The sequence below is a fragment of the Bufo bufo genome, chromosome 3 (genome assembly GCF_905171765.1).
Source record: "Bufo bufo chromosome 3, aBufBuf1.1, whole genome shotgun sequence".
NCBI lineage: Eukaryota > Metazoa > Chordata > Amphibia > Anura > Bufonidae > Bufo > Bufo bufo.
The window spans coordinates 672,546,434-672,563,561 of record NC_053391.1 but is presented as its reverse complement, the minus strand read 5'-3'; the positions used below and the strand labels follow the sequence as shown (position 1 = coordinate 672,563,561).

Below are 17,128 nucleotides of genomic sequence, written 5' to 3'. Positions count from 1 at the left end.
GTGGATGGCACTGTTATGGGGATCTGTGGATGGCACTGTTATGGGGATCTGTGGATGGCACTGTTATGGGGGATCTGTGGATGGCACTGTTATGGGGGATCTGTGGATGGCACTGTTATGGGGGATCTGTGGATGGCACTGTTATGGGGGATCTGTGGATGGCACTGTTATGGGGGATCTGTGGATGGCACTGTTATGGGGGATCTGTGGATGGCACTGTTATGGGGGATCTGTGGATGTCACTGTTATGGGGGATCTGTGGATGGCACTGTTATGGGGATCTGTGGATGGTACTGCTATGGGGTGGGATATCTGTGGATGGCATTGTTATGGGGTGGGGGGATCTGAGGATGGCATTGTTATTTGGTGGGGGATCTGTGGATGGTGCTGTTATAGGGGATCTGTGGATGGAACTGTTATGGGGAGGATCTGTGGATGACACTGCTATATGTCATCCACAGATCCCCCTCATAACAGTGTCCCCCAATACACCGGGCCCCGCCGCTCACCGAAGTATTTATAAACGTGAATCCTTATCCTGTTGTTAAGTTGAACTAACGCTGCCCTCTCCCATGTTCCCCTGTATCCCCCTGTATCTCCACAGCACTTACTTAAGCTTCCATAGCAGGCAGAGCGGACGGCACCAGTAACGTCACTCACTGACGTCGCGCGCCTGCTCCGCCTGCTTCACTCATAAAGTGGGCGGAGCAGGCGCGCGACGTCAGTGAGTGACGTTACTGCTGCCGTCTGCTCTGCCTGCTATGGAAGCTTAAGTAAGTGCTGTGGGGATACAGGGGGGACATGGGAGAGGGCAGCGTTAGTTCAACTTAACAACAGGATAAGGATTCACGTTTATAAATACTTCGGTGAGCGGCGGGGCCCGGTGTAAGAGTACAGTGACTGCACCGGGCCCCGCCCATAGTTACGCCCTTAGTATTCTATTTATGTATCGGGGCGGGGTATCGGCGGCTGAGTACCGCCGAGAAAACTCGGAATCGGTCCCGATACCGATACTAGTATCGGTATCGGGACAACCCTAATCTATATAAAACTGATTTTGCACATTAGTTATTGGTTTTTAATTTACATGCAGATTAAAATGTGCAAATTAGGTGTTATCAGATTAATAAAACCAATATTGAAATACTCTCTAGATGGAGGTCCCTCACTCCACACCTTCAACTATTAGTCAAATTGGAAATCCCCTACGAAGAGAATCTATTGCCTTGGAGGACATGATGTGTTCATGTGCTACATAGACAAGCCATTGATGTCAGTTGGCAGAGTGTAATGCCTAATTTCTCCTGTCGTGGCACTGTAGGGAAATTGATCACTTGGGGCCTAAATGCGATTGGGCCGGGAGAAACGGGCTGTGTGTTGGCCAGATCTCCCAGTCGGACCGTGCTTCCCTGACTTGAACTTATTGTATTGTAGTTGATGCAGTCAGTTTATATCTGATCGCAGAACTTTTGTGAGTTCTGTACAACAAATCTGACTGGATCATAAAACACTATGATACAGTCAGTTGGCCCAGAAGATCTGGCCGACACACGGCCGTTTTTTCCGAGCAAATCACGTTGGTGTGTATGAGCCTTTACATCCAGATTTCTCCACAGATTACAACAGTTTTTTGGGATCTTGGGATCATTTGATTGTTGGTGAACCCTTTTTGGTTACTCTTCCTTTTTGAGGGGTCACTAGTTTTGCTGCCATTTGCTGATTTGCATCTTTTTTTCCCCCAATGCAACGTTCCCGTACACTTGATCGTTCCCCTTAATAAAATCCAGTACCCCCGTGAGGCGAACAAAGAGGAATTGTCCAACGCGTACAACCCCTTTAACACGTTTGTTTTTCTTTAACGTTGGAGTCAGAGATGTGAATAATGAGTATAATTGAGGAATGTGAAGGACACCTCCATGAACCCTGAGAATGACGCTGCGCTGTTTACATGTTAATAAATTCTTGATAATTAGTTGCATATGCCCAGCTTGTTCTGATTGTGTTCCTATTATGACACTCCCTGGAAACTCGTATTTAATTGTTGCTACTGAGTGGTGTGATGTAGACCGGTAGCACGTTGTAAATCAGTTTCAGAGCCTCCTAGAACAATGTGGGTAAAGCTTGTGCATTTCCACTGTTTATTCCGAACGTGTGACCGGTAGCTCGCCGGACATCTGTATTATATAAAATTCTTAAAGTTTCCAGAAATGTTTTATTTCTGTGTGCTGACCTTAGTGTTACAGCATTGCCAAAACATTTTACATACAGATAATGTATGTCAAACATACTGTATAACACGATGGATGCGGGAAGTTGAGGAGGAGAATTTTTTTTTATTATTCATTATTTATATACGGTAGGTCCTACATGTTCTGAATACATTGTCCATTGTAATAACCCCTTTTTATATAGCAGTGTGGCTACAGAAATCTCCGGTGATCAGCTGCTATGGCAGGAGAAAGCACCTGCTATCCCCTGTAACAGCTGCATGGAAAAATGTAGTATAAAGTTAACCGGTCAAATGAATGATGATCAACCAGACCAAGAGCCATTGTTTGTAGTGGATCTCTACTCATGCTCACTGGCATGAAGAACGTACGGCAGTGGGCAGAGGCAGCCTAGTTCTTTAATGGGGGTTGACGTCTTTTTACTATTGATGACCTATCCTCAAGAAAGGTCATCTATATCAGATCAGCGGGGGGTCTGACTCCTGGCACTTCTGCTGGTCAGCTGTTTGAAGAGAAGGCAGTGCTCATATGAGAGCTGCTTTCTCTGTTCTGTTTACCTGCTCACTGCAGCAATTGCAGTGGTGAGCAGTGTAATTACAAGTATGGCGTACCCATTGACATTTGTGGCACGGCTCTATAGTATTCACTTGAACAGATGGAGCTGTCCCATAGATGTAAATGGGGACGCCATACTTGTGATTACACCTGCTCATCACTGCAATTGCTGCAGCGAGCAGGTAAACAGAGCAGAGAAGGCATCGCTCGTATCAGCGCTGCCTTCCCTTCAAACAGTTGATTGGCAGGGGTGCCTGGAGTCGGACCCTGGCCGATCTGATATTGATGACCTGTCCTGAGGATAAGTCATCAATAGTTAAAAGCAGACAACCCCTTTAATTTTGAGCAGGGCACCATACAGGCCCCATTCGTGTTGTACTGGAGTGGAGATATCCTTCCCATAGGAATACCAGATCTGATGGAAGATGCCACAAATTATTTTTCAGATTCAAAGAGAAAAATCTTCTGTAGACATTGATGGTTTACAGGTACAACACAGCCCTAGGTCCTTCTATGGAGCTGTAATATGCCTGTATACATGTGCCCCTAATAGAGGTGAATCCTAAAAGGAAATATTGTCTCTATGTCGTTGGAGCTCAGCCATTTTCCTCTACTTCTCTCTAAAGGAGGAGCCTCAGCCCCATCCCATTTGATAAGAACCACCCCAGGGCGCTGTCGCCTCTTCCTAGGCCAGTGACTTCACGTTTATTGGTCACATGGCCTATGTGCAGCTCAGCCCCATTCAAGAAAATTGGTCTGGGCCACCATACAATGTACGGCGCTGTGCTGGGTAGACCATTTCAAACAGTTGATTGGAGGGGGTGCCTTCCCCACCAATCTGATATTGATGACCCGTCCTGAGGATGGGTCATCTGTACTGTACTTCTGGAAACCCCTTTAATTTCCCATTGCTTATATAGCACCAACATATTCTTCAGGGTTGTCGATTTTAGTTCCCATTTTACATCATTGCAGCCTAATCCCAGTTGACAGGAAGCATATTTTAACCCATCAGTATGTGTTTGGAGTGTTGGAAGAAATTCTTCAAAAAATAACTCACACAAACACTAGGAGGACATATAAAATCCATGGAGATCTGGCCCCAGGTTCAAGCCCAAAACATCAGTGCCACCTGACAATAGTTGTAACCTGTAAGGAGTTGGCCACCTTTTTTGCAACCCCTCTCCTCTCCCAGGCAAAGGGAAACATATGTACCTGCTACTTATTTGCTCCCTGTCCCTGAGTACCGTCTCCGTCATTCCACAGCTGCCTCTCTCTCTTGTTGGCTGCAGCGGCGTCAAAGCAAATGTTGACAGCAGGGGACCCAAGAGAGCTTAGGCCAGGGAAATGGGACCTAATGGCAGTATAAGGAAACTATGCTTCTTTTTGCAGGTATGCCCAGGAGGAGTGGTTTACCAAAACCCCCCAAAAGGTAGCGAGACCCTTACCAATCCACAACCTTCTGCTGCTACGATCCCTGGTCTTCTCCACTTCTTGTTTTCCTGCTCAACCAATCACTGCAACTCTGTAGATGGTACCAGAGGTGTAACCTGAGGGAGCCAAAATACCCCTCTGCTACATACGAAGGACCATTATTGTACATGGCACAAAATGTTTTACATTGGGGTTTATATTGGGGTCAAGGGCTAAGGACTCTGATATAATTGACCCTTGATACTGATGTCCGATCTAATTGGGACCTGTTGGAAATCAACTAGTCCATCTCAATCAATGTATTGCCAACCTGTGCTATAGAGAAATGTATTATTTACGTGTTACTAAGAGCAGCCATTTTTATGACACTAGTCTTCCGAGCTGCAAAATGTATACGTCCATTCAAAGAGGTCTACGTGACCTCCAGATAATTTACTTGGAACCCCATAGTGTAGTACATGGAAATACAGCTGCCAGGTCCAGGTCCTTTTTGTTTGCATACCAAAAAAGCAATGGTTCGAAAGCTTAAGCTTGTCAATTAGTGAATAGCTCCAGGTGGCCCGCCATAGCCATGTTCTCCCCCCCACCACCACCATTGTCAAAGCTGGTCTTGTAGTGTTAATCTTCTTAGTGACACTCCACACATGTGGAGTGGAGGTCCTAGCTGAGAAATACACAGGGCTAGATTTACAAGCTCTTGAAAACTTGCTTGATATCATGAAAGGCTTTGACATCTGGTGGTATCTGTGGTGCTGTGGATAGGGAATTAAGAGATCTCTCCACTAGTCAAGGTGAAAAGAAGGTTGCACACCCCAGTGGGTTTCTATAGGCTCAAAGAAAGCCGAGCTGTATTGACACATTACTCAATTTGACTAAAACATCCTTAAAATGTTCGAAGGGAAAAGCTGATGAAAGAAACTAATTCTGATCTACGTGAAAAGGTTGCTTGAATACTTTACTCCCTTTCATTCTGTTTTTGAAGGCCATGTAATAGAATCATATCTTAACACGGAGGCTGATAGAAAGACCTACAGGTCAATGCCCTTACCACCACATTGTTGTCCACACTGGTACAAATAACCATGTAAATTCTACTCAAATGACCCGTTTACCCAGACCATTTACCCGAGACAATGGAGAGGAATTTTTGACTATTTCTACTGGAATGTTCATTAGCGCTGAGAAACTTTTAGCTAAGTCTTATAGTCCACCACGTATATCAGGTTTTCTGGTCTTTTGAGCAAGAAACTATGTTATAGGCGGCAATCCAGCAGAGGCTCAACTCCAATTAAATATCCTCTGGATATGCACTAAATGTCTAAAATGGAATCACTCCTTACTTTGTAAATATATGTGTACATATCTTGTAATGCTCCTAAATTGCAATGTATAGCAGTGATGACTAACCTCCGGCACTCCAGCTGTGGTAAAACTACGACTTCCAAGATGTACACTTGCTTGGCTGTTCTCAGAACTCCATATAAATAAATGGAGCATGCTGGGAGTCATAGTTTCACCACAGCAGAAGTGTCGGAGATTAGTCATCACTGTCCTATAGCCTACTCCAGAGCTGCACTCACTATTCTGCTGGTAGAGTCACTGTGTACATACATTACATTACTTATCCTGTACTGATCCTGAGTTACATCCTGTATTATACTCCAGAGCTGCACTCACTATTTTGCTGGTGCAGTCACTGTGTACATACATTTCATTACTTATCCTGTACTGATCCTGAGTTACATCCTGTATTATACTCCAGAGCTGCACTCACTATTCTGCTGGTGCAGTCACTGTGTACATACATTACATTACTTATCCTGTACTGATCCTTAGTTACATCCTGTATTATACTCCAGAGCTGCACTCACTATTCTGCTGGTGGAGTCACTGTGTACATATATTACATTACTTATCCTGTACTGCTCCTGAGTTACATCCTGTATTATACTCCAGAGCTGCACTCACTAATCTGCTGGTGCAGTCACTGTGTACATACATTACATTACTTATCCTGTACTGATCCTGAGTTACATCCTGTATTATACTCCAGAGCTGCACTCACTATTCTGCTGGTGCAGTCACTGTGTACATACATTACATTACTTATCCTGTACTGATCCTGAGTTACATCCTGTATTATTCTCCAGAGCTGCACTCACTATTCTGCTGGTGGAGTCACTGTGTACATACATTACATTACTTATCCTGTACTGATCCTGAGTTACATCCTGTATTATACTCCAGAGCTGCACTCACTATTCTGCTGTGTACATAAATTACTTATCCTGTACTAATCCTGAGTTACATTCTCTATTATACTCCAGTGCTGAACTCACTATTCTGCTGGTGGAGTCACCGTGTACACACATTACATTATTTATTCTGTACTGATCCTGAGTTACATCCTGTATTATACTCCAGAGCTGCACTCACTATTCTGCTGGTGGAGTCCTCAGGATAGGTCATCAATATCAGATTGTCACCCCCTCCAATGAGCTGTATGAAGAGGCTGCTGCACTCCATGAGAGCTGCAACCTCTTCCTAGGCCATGTGAGGCCACGTTCCTCATTCACGTGGCTTAGGTGCAGCTCAGTCCCATTTAAGTGAATGAGGCTGAGCTGCAATACCATATACAATGGACGGCACCATGGTTGGTGAGCTGTGAGGAGACTGCTGTGCTCACCAGAGCTCTGGTCAGTGCCTTGGCTTCCTCAAACAGCTCATCAGCAGGGGTGCCGGGATTGGACCCCCGCCAATCTGATATTGATGACCTATCCTGAGCTTAGGCCATCAATATGAAAATCCCGGATAACCTCTTTAATCCATCTTAAATGTCTATTACTTCTTTTGTCAAGGATGGTGTTCAGGGATGGACATCCCCTTTAATGACAGGAATGTGTTTCCTGACTTTTTGTACCAATTTTCTAAATGTTGAACATTAAAGATGACTCGATGGTTTTTCATCATTCACTATTACTAATAACTTGGTTTTTACTTTTTAATGCAGGCCTCCGAAACATTGTTCCGCATGGGCGTGACCAGAGGTTATTTGAAACCTATTAGACATGGAGAGGTAAGCGTTTTCAGAATGACGATGATCTGTATTTTAACTTCAGTTGCTCGGTTACACTTATTAATGGGCATATGAATGGGGAACGTACATCTGCTCCTGACAAGTTGCATTCGTGAGGTGTCTAGCCTAAAGAATTACCCCCACCCTTCAGCAAAAAGATAGACCGTCAATATTAGAGGGAATCTGTTACCACATACCTGGTGATGAACTCTTCTTACATGATGTGCGCTGGTCATTAGATTCTCATGGTCTGTGCTGCTTCCAGAGGAAGTGGCAACGCAGGGAGCCAGTAGCTTTTAGCCGAATCGGCATCCTGAAGATGTGGATCCAGTAAGAAGGTGACACTTGCTCGGGGATCAGGGTGGGCCCCCTTCCCCTCTGGGCCTGGTTGCGGTTGTATCCCCTGTGACCAAGATCATTGCGCCACTGGAGGGGGGACTGGGAAGCATTGGAACGGGAGTGGTGGGGGATCGGTACGAATTTTATCACTTATTTTATACCAATCTGGTTTTTAAAAAATTCATCGGCTGGACAACCCCTTTTAATTCCACCCTCTTCATGTTTTTTTCTCCCCATGCCAGATTTCTATAGTAGTTGTATTTTTTTTAAATATTTTTTGGATAGTTAGTCATTGGCGCTGATCCACAAAAATGACTTTTCCTCCATCTGCTCCATCCGCTGACAATAAGCTAGCCTTATTTGCTGCCACCTAAGCCAGTCTAATGGCTGCCTCTGTAGTGCCGCAGTGTCGATACTGTTCCCTACGACTTTCCGCCTTTGATCCTATACATTCTACAGAATATTAATGAGAGTCCATAAGTAAACCTCCCATCCCCGGCTGGCGATACAATCTTATCTGGGCTGTTTACACACGGATTACACTACCGCGGCTGAGGTTCTGACATTGGAGCGCCTACGGATGGTGCCAAGAATCAATTATATCAGCCAGGTTGGCAAAGCCTCCCGTATAGCTTCCTCTCTAACCACAAAGGGAGGATTATGCGAAGCATCGTGAAAACGGAATTGTTTGATGGTGACTGCAGGATTCACATGAAAGAGACAGTGTTTAGTGATACCAGGACAATGCCACTTGAGATCCACTGTCTGTGGGAGACCTAATTATTGAAATGATACCGCCTTTAATAACAGCATGTGACCGGGCAGGAATTCTGAAGGCTCGGGATTCACCGCTACGCTACTAGGCTTTTCTCTAGTCAGATCTTAGTATTCCGTTTTATTTAACCCCAATGTCACTTAATGGTTCTCTGGTGTTACATTATTATAGCTCATTGTATACAGTTCTGCAACTCTCCATTATACTTTGTACCTCAATTCATCACCGTTTTCTAAATATCTGCTTGCTTTAAGTGAGTGAGCACCTTCTTGTTTCCTTTCAGAGGCAGCAAACCTGTACAAGTCTAGTCCTGGACACAACAGGATCCAGTCTAGACAACGCTCCGTGAGCCATACGTCTCGGCTTCTGAGCTGTCTTACCTTTAGACCTTTTTCTACGCCTGAACCAGGCGTAGAAAATGGTGAATGAGACGGCCCACCCACTCGCCACTATCTGTTGTGTCGCAATCTGCACCTGAAATTTGCCTAATAGAGGCGTATTCCTGGATCATAAACAACCCCCGAAGTATATTATAAGGTTGTGGAATTTTTTATTTAGATCATGAATAACTTTTATTCATATAGTAAATTTTTTATTATTAGTAGTAGTATATTTTTTTTTAAACATTCATCATCAGAAGAAAGGAGGGATGGGTAGAGGACAGTTCTACAGTAGAGTTTCTAGAGGGGAGGGTGCATGACACGGATTCCAAGGAGAGCATCCATGTGTCATGTCATCCCCCTCGGGCCGCAGACTAGGAATAATATAATTGTTCCCAGGGTATTTTCTTGATAAATACTAGTGTATATACCTGGCGTTGCCAGAATGTACATCTAGAGAAGTATTTTCTAATGCAATCTTTTACCTATAAATACTCATTGTTGTCTTCGGCACAATTAGAGAGGAAAAGAAATCATCCACCATTGTTAAATTATTTATGTTTTTTTTAAAGCTCCGATATACGGTACACATTAGTGTATTATTGGCCGAATTCTGTATTCTCGGCGTGTGTATAGGGAGCTCCTGAGTGACCCCTGAAATATAATAGACTCCACTGATCCATAGGAACGTGGCAGGACAACTTGGGTCAGCACATTCACATTCTCTGATCACAACTGCGGTATTCCCCAGGGCCTTCCTCAGCCCGAGTACAGGCACTTTCCAAAAAGCGGTGCTTCCGGCGACACCTCCTGGAGATGCCGAACCTACTCGGAAATAGCCAAGTGCTAGTCCCTTACAGAATGAATGAAGCAGCGGAGTGCATACTCTGCCTGCCGCTCCATCTGGATGGGGACATATGACCCCCGTTTTTGGGATCTGTGGGGGTCCTACTGGTCAGACCTCCAGAAATCAGTTACTTATCCCTATCCTGTGGATAGGGAATACCTTTCATACTTGGCACAACCTCTTTAAGGGTTCTCCTCAGACACAGCAGTCTGAAGCAAAGCCGCAGCTGGTGGTGATGAATGCAACAAGGGGGTGGTTCACCACCCAACAGGACGTCAGGGTCTACAGCTCTAGTGTGGCCTGCTGACCAGACCCAACCCCTCTCTCGCAGACCAGGCCTGTTTGCTCCTGCAGTTCTCGGTCAGTACCATTCGGCCTGTCACAGTCCTAATTAAAATTAATTAATTAATAACCCTTTAAAAAAAAATTCAAAAAAACTATACTCCCCTCCCCTGGTATTTCCATTGCTCCCTTGCCTGATCCATCCTGGCCTTTGTACAACGTGGCCTCCTATGATGACATCATGAAAAAAGTGATCGGGCAAAGGGAGACACAGAAGGAGGTGAGTAGTTGATAAATTTGAGACATTCGAACATCTGAAATCCACCCAGGACCCCCCATTTAGGGTCAGGGCTAACATAATGTCCTTCCATTTTCAGCCCAGACAGACAGAATTTGCCAGGACTGTCTCTGAAAATTCGGGGCAGTCTCTGCGGATTCTGAACTGTCGATAACCATGGATTTGGGTAGTATTTGCCCCTGTACTTATTCCTGCCGATACTTGTGAAATCGCTGTGCAAATTATGCGCAGCAATTCTGCTCCGTTATATAGGAGAGACTATTCTATAAACATGAGGGGAAGGGGTCACATAATATTACAGGTGACCCCCCGACCCGTTCACAGCATGCGGCCAGTCACAGGACACCTCTCCCATATTGTCTGCCCTTCACCCAGTTTGAATCCAGACTTTTCTGTGTTAAATTTGGCCCCAGGACGTGGAGCGTAGATGGATTTTCTGTGAGAATAACCAGAAGGGCCGGAAGGCTCGGAGGCCTGAGACCGCAATGTTTTTTTTGGAGGAGGAGAACGCTCTCCAGTGAAAGGTTTCTGAGCCGTAGGAAAGCAGAGATGTAATCCCTTCAGGATAGCTTTTTATTATTAATAATCAGCTCGGGTTTTCGGGACACAGGTACTTGCGTGCAGATGTGTGTTTTCCCTCGGTCTGAGTTTATGTAATGCATTCTCCAGCCTGCGCTGTCGCGTTTCAATGGCTTATTCTCTTTCCAAAAATATAAAATTGAAGCTATAGTTCTCTGGCGGCTGCAACTCTACGACTACCAGCATGCCCTGAAACCGTAGGTGCACTGGGAGTTGCACTCTAAAGCGTACTGAAAGACCCCCGAACAGATCAGCTATATACTCTGCCTGGAATACACGTAATATTACAAGGGGGTGTCCATGATTGGAAAGGCAGGGCTGCTTTTTTTTTTTGCTAAAACGGCACCACAGGTTGTCCTGGATATTGCATTTCAGCTCTATTGAAGTGAATGAGGCTAAGCTGCAATACCGCACCCAACCTGTGGTCAGGTCTGGCGCTGTTTTTGGAACGAAGCAACCATGATTTGGTAATTTTGGACAACCCAAATGACATCTATTTAAAAAAAAAAAAAAAATCGCCATCATTTTGGTTGAAAGGTTCTAACACTTTAGCAAACAGGCTCTACTCAAAGTCCAAAACTTTAGCAAAAGGGACAAATAATCCAACATTTTAGCAAAAAAAAAAAAATATATGGTGTGTACTAGGACTGGGATCCAAACAAAAGACACAAGGCTTTGTCAAAAGGGTGCTTCAAAAGCTGAACGGTGGAGTAAAAGGGGTCCAAGACTTTGGCAAAAGGGTTCTTGAAAGGCTGAACGTGAAGTTAGAGGGGTACAAGATATTCGCAAAAGGGTCCAATGCCTAGAACTGAAATTAAAGTTGTCCCAAACTTGGCAAATAGCCTATTCACCATATGATAAAAAGTTCTGGAGCTTTCTAATATACTTTCTAAGCAATTCTCTGCTTGCTGTCAGTAAATGGCTAGGGTTTTCCATTCACAGACAGCTAGGAATGATAAGGTTGTCAGGATAGCTGTGATGCCTGGGGTCAGGTGCAGTACTTTGCGGAGCTCTGGGCTGCATGTCTTGGATCTGTTGCTGTATTCGTCTTCATTGCTAGGATACTTGTAATATTATTACTGTCTCTCTGCAATACGTTGAAAAGCAAAAATGTTTTCCTCGTTACATGTAATAATTATGGCTTCTTTGGCAGATGCCGTAATCTCCTCTCCTGTCTTCATGGCACCTTCCTCAGACCTTTGCTTATTTGCACCATTGCATAGCAACATGAGGGATAGAGCGCTTTACTCCTTTGGAGGCTAATTCCAGTTGGAGCCGTAAAGTCCCAAAACGTATAAATACATTACATTACTTATCCTGTACTGACCCTGAGTTACATCCTGTATTATACTCCAGAGCTGCACTCACTATTCTGCTGGAGTCACTATGTAGATACATTATATTACATTACTTATCATGTACTGATCCTGAGTTACATCCTGTATTATACTCCAGAGCTGCACTCACTATTCTGCTGGTGCAGTCACTGTGTACATACATTACATTACTTATCATGTACTGATCCTGAGTTACATCCTGTATTATACTCCAGAGCTGCACTCACTATTCTGCTGGTGCAGTCACTGTGTACATACATTACATTACTTATCATGTACTGATCCTGAGTTACATCCTGTATTATACTCCAGAGCTGCTCTCACTATTCTGCTGGTGGAGTCTCTGTGTACATACATTACATTACTTATCCTGTACTGATCCTGAGTTACATCCTGTATTATACTCCAGAGCTGCTCTCACTATTCTGCTGGTGGGGTCACTGTGTACATACATTACTTATCCTGTACTGATCCTGAGTTACATCCTGTATTATACTCCAGAGCTGCACTCACTATTCTGCTGGTGGAGTCACTGTGTACATTACATTACTTATCCTGTACTGATCCTGAGTTACATCCTGTATTATACTCCAGAGCTGCACTCACTATTCTGCTGGTGAAGTCACTGTGTAGATACATTACAATACTTATCCTGTACAAATCCTGAGTTACAACCAGTATTTATTTTATTAAAATTAAAACATAACAAATACATAAATGCAGAAATCACACCAAAACATAACACAAAACCCAAACCAAATGTAGGCTACTTTCACACTGGCGTTTTGGTTTCAGTTTGTGAGATCCGTTCAGAGCTCTCACAAGCGCATCCCATGCCCCCCAGCACATAACAGACGTCCATGAACCAGCCCAGGATTTTCTCATATACTCCAAAAGTCCCCAATGTCCCATGGAACCCTAGAACCCTCCCTCCATTTACCCACCACCCAACCTAACACTACACCCAACAACTCAAATTATAAAAGATATACATCACTATACAACATATACATACCAATATATACAAATTTACATACAAATATACATATAGACATATAAACTAAAATACATGGCAGATCACCCATACCACCCACAGTAAGGCTTTTCAGCCACACACAACCATAAAAGCCCAAGTTTGGCGCCTGCAAGCCCTATGTCCTCATACAGCCACCAAAACAAAACAAAAATCTAGAGTGTCAGCATCAGCCCACCACCAGGAAGGGAGACAACAGGCTAGGGTCCCCAAAGTAACCTCCCTCCTGAGAAGGTTCAGTCTATTTCCCTATAACATCCAAAAGAACAGACTGTAGACCCGAGTCCAGAAAGGTTCTGCCAAGACGCACACACTGCCCAGATATAACAGCAAAGGGATCAGGTAGGTTTTGATAATGTTTACCCTTTCCCTGGGGGTCAAAGACCAACCCTTCCACTGGTCCACCCTCTGAGCGGCAATCTTAAGCCTGCTGTCCCAATTTTGATGGGGGTAATCTTCCTGGCCAAATTCAATGCTGAGGACTTTTGTAGACTCCTGAGGCTCTGAAAGGGTGTCCGGGAGATCAAAACCAGGATCTCCACCTCCCAGCCTCATACTTATCCTGGTTGATCTTGGACCCAGATGACTCTGAGTAGTGTTCTACCTCCGACAGCACCCACTCTGCCTCCCCTCTCGAAGACACAAAGATAGTTACGTCATCAGCATACGCCACCACCCTCAGTGTGGTCTCCGGAGCTGCCCGGTCCATCCCGACACCCGCCAACGGCCCAGGATCAACCCTTCCAAGGAAGGGATCAATCGTGAACACGTACAATAGCAGGCTCAAAGGCGAACCCCAGATCCCACATCAAAAGGGCGGCCAATCCCCCACCCCCCGGCAGGCCATATCTCAGAAGGACAGACCAGAGGTATTTTGCCTGATCCAAGGACAGCATGTACCCCTTCCAGTGACCTGACCTGCTCTGCTCCATGGCCTCCCGGACACTGAGCACAGCACTAAAAGTACTGCTGCCTGGAACAGAGCAATGCTGGGCCCCAAAAAGGAGCTGGGGCGCAAACTTCACCAACCGATTAAATGGCTCCTTTGCCAGAATCTTTCTGTCCACACGAGGAGCGCTATGGGACGCCAATTCTCAATGTGGAATGGATCTTTACCCTTTGACAGAATGATCAGGGCCGACCTCCTCATTGACTTTTGTAGAGTGCCCGAGGAGAGACACTCATTGAATACCTCAGTCAAGAGGGGAACTAAGGTGTCATTAAAGGTCTTATAAAACTCAGATGTTAAGCCATCCAGACCTGGTGATTTTTTGGGAGCAATCCCCTCAATCACTAGACTGACTCCCTCTTTCTGGATCATTTCGGTCAAAACGTCAAGAGAGGGCTCTACTCCTGGTTCAGGAACAGTTTCAGCCAGGAAAGCCGATATCTTATCACAATCAAGATCCCTCTTCGCCATGAGATATGAGTTAAAGGATCTGACGACCTCCTAGATCCCTGATCTGGACCTTCTCAGGGAACCCGTACTATCAGTCTTGACACAATCTTACTACTCACTGACATCCTGCAGTTTCTGTAAGGGTCAGGCGAGTGGTATTTCCCGTAATCCCTCTCAAAAACCAAATATGCGTGTCTATCGTACTGACACCTCATAAGCAAGGACTTCACTCTGGAGAACTCCTCACGGCTACCGCCAGTCGAGACAAGACATTCAAGTTTCTTCCTCAGGCCCTGATACAGACTCCTGAGGCTCGAGAACTGGCGGAAGAATCTCCCCACCCTTTCCTTACTGCTGCAGAGATCCAGCAATGGCTCTGAACGAAATCCTCAAAGGACTGTCTTATCTCCGCTTCTTCCAAGAGAGATGAATTGAGCCTCCAGTAGCCTCTTCCCATCCGGTAAAGAGAAAACAAAATCAAACAGTGGTCGGAGAACTCCACCTCCACAGCAGACATGGCTGAAGAGACCGCTTCCTCCTTTAAATAAAACCTATCTATTCTAGACCTACAACTACCCCTATGATAGTTGAACCCCGGGTGGCCTGGAGTTTGCCGGATGTGGACACCCACCAGGCAAGCCTCACTAGCTATACTATTGAGCGCGACGCTGTCATAAGTCAGCTTGTCCATGGAACCTTTCCTATCCTGGGGCCTCGTGGCAGTATTGAAGTCCCCTCCAAAGACACTTCCGGTCCCACTTGGACTGGGGACCATAGATGTTAATTAGACAAAGTTCTTGTCCCTTCATGCGGACATCATGCGGACATCCAAGATCAGACACCGTCCGCATTCTACTGCTGCAGTAAAAAGGACCACCACCCTGCTATACGTCTCGGCCGCAAGAGACCAGTAGGAGGCTCCGTGCCTCCACTCCCTTTTAGCTTTAAATATGGCCGGTCTCCTGCAAAAATAAAATGTCTGCTTCAACCTGGCTGAAAAAAATCAAAGGCCACAAATCTATCCGAATCCGACTTAATGCTGGCGACATTAATGGATGCCAGCGTCAACAGAGTGGGTGTCGCCATCATGGGTGATTGAACTGGACAGCTTTCTTTTTCCCACTGCCCATGCCATCCTTTCCATCAGATGATGGCTTACCCCTTTTCAAAGAAACAGATGTGTTCATCTCATCTCTGTCCTTGTGCTCTGCCTCCAGGCCAGCCCCCACCCCTGAAGACATATTTTCCCCAGGAGAAGGACCCAGTGTTACACGAGAGTGACTCATTACGGGTTAAAACAGTCACCCTCTTGACGTTGTTCTGATGAGACACTACCTGGACGGCAAAGTCTTGCCAGCTGGGCTCATTCCTTGCCACCTCATAGTTAGATCAGAAGAGCTCAAACCCCTCCAGCCGAACAAAGCTGACATCGAACTCGGGGGCCCCATAGGGATGTATCAAGGCGTAGATGTCAGTCGCCTTGAAGCCCATCTTTAGCAGGAGCTCAACTACTTCTGATCTTGAAGGACATGTATCACTGCCCCTCCACCTCAGACTGACCACATTCCTACGGAGACCACCCTGCCCAGCTGTCGGGAGAGACCACGCTCCCTGCTTCTTTCCTCTCGGAAGGCTGAGAGGCCATGCCTCTCTATCCAGAAGGATAGATCAACCTCCCTACCCTCTAGATTGATTGTTCTCTCCCCTCTCTTTAGAGCCTCCAGAAGACGCCGCTGCAAAACGCAGTCCTCAGAGCCAGAGGACAAGGAGGGCCCCCAATTTCCCCCAGCTGCGACATTGCCCACCCTTCCTACCCTCCTACCACCACTCACTCCACCATCCAAACCTCAAGATACATTTTTATTAACAAAAACATTCCCCCCCACCTCCTCCCACATTCTCCCCTCCACTCATTCCCTCACTCATATTAGCTGGATTGGTGTGTTTTGGTGTAAGCTTTGGTACCTCAGCATCACTGGCCCCTGGGGACAGAGCTGCCTCCAAAGGACAGGCCGCCAGCCCCTTGTGTAGGGGCCAGTCAGCATGCTTACCCTATTTAGAAGCAGCCCCAACCCCACTGTTATCAGAAACGGAGCTCACCACCATATTGGATACCTCACTTTCCCCTCTCTCCTGCACCGAGTCCACTGCAGGACACGGGCTGGGATTAGAAGAGGGGCTAATACAGTGAGCCGGCCCTGCGGACGACCTGGGGGTCCCAGGGATAGGGGTGTATACAAATATTGCCTGCTCCTGCAGCTTGGTCTTCTTAGATTTTTTCTTTTTTCCTTCCCCAGGCGTCTCCTGTGGCAGCTCATCACCAAAGCACAAGTCCTGGAAATGCACTGGGGACTCCAGGAGCTGGATCTCCTCCATGAGGGCTCCTTCCGAGCTACAGGTCTCATACTCATCCCTCGAGCCACAGCTGGGTGACATTGCTGCTTGGCGTGCAGGGGATCCACTGTACGGAACCTGCTGCTGCTCCTGCAGGCTGCCAGGTGGATCTTGCTGGTCACCATTATCATCCTGCTCGACTGCTTGGTCCTTCTCCACATGGCTGTCAGAC

The 17,128-nt window shown here is 45.9% G+C and overlaps 1 protein-coding gene across 1 annotated transcript in view; it reads left to right on the top strand.

Moving 5' to 3' along the window:
• TMEM135 (transmembrane protein 135) overlaps positions 1 to 17,128 on the top strand; it is a 355,301-nt gene that overhangs the window by 204,222 nt on the left and 133,951 nt on the right. The window contains exon 5 of the mRNA XM_040426365.1: positions 7,228 to 7,293. Within this exon, the coding sequence (XP_040282299.1) occupies positions 7,228 to 7,293 (66 nt within the window). The remainder of the gene's footprint in view (positions 1 to 7,227; positions 7,294 to 17,128) is intronic.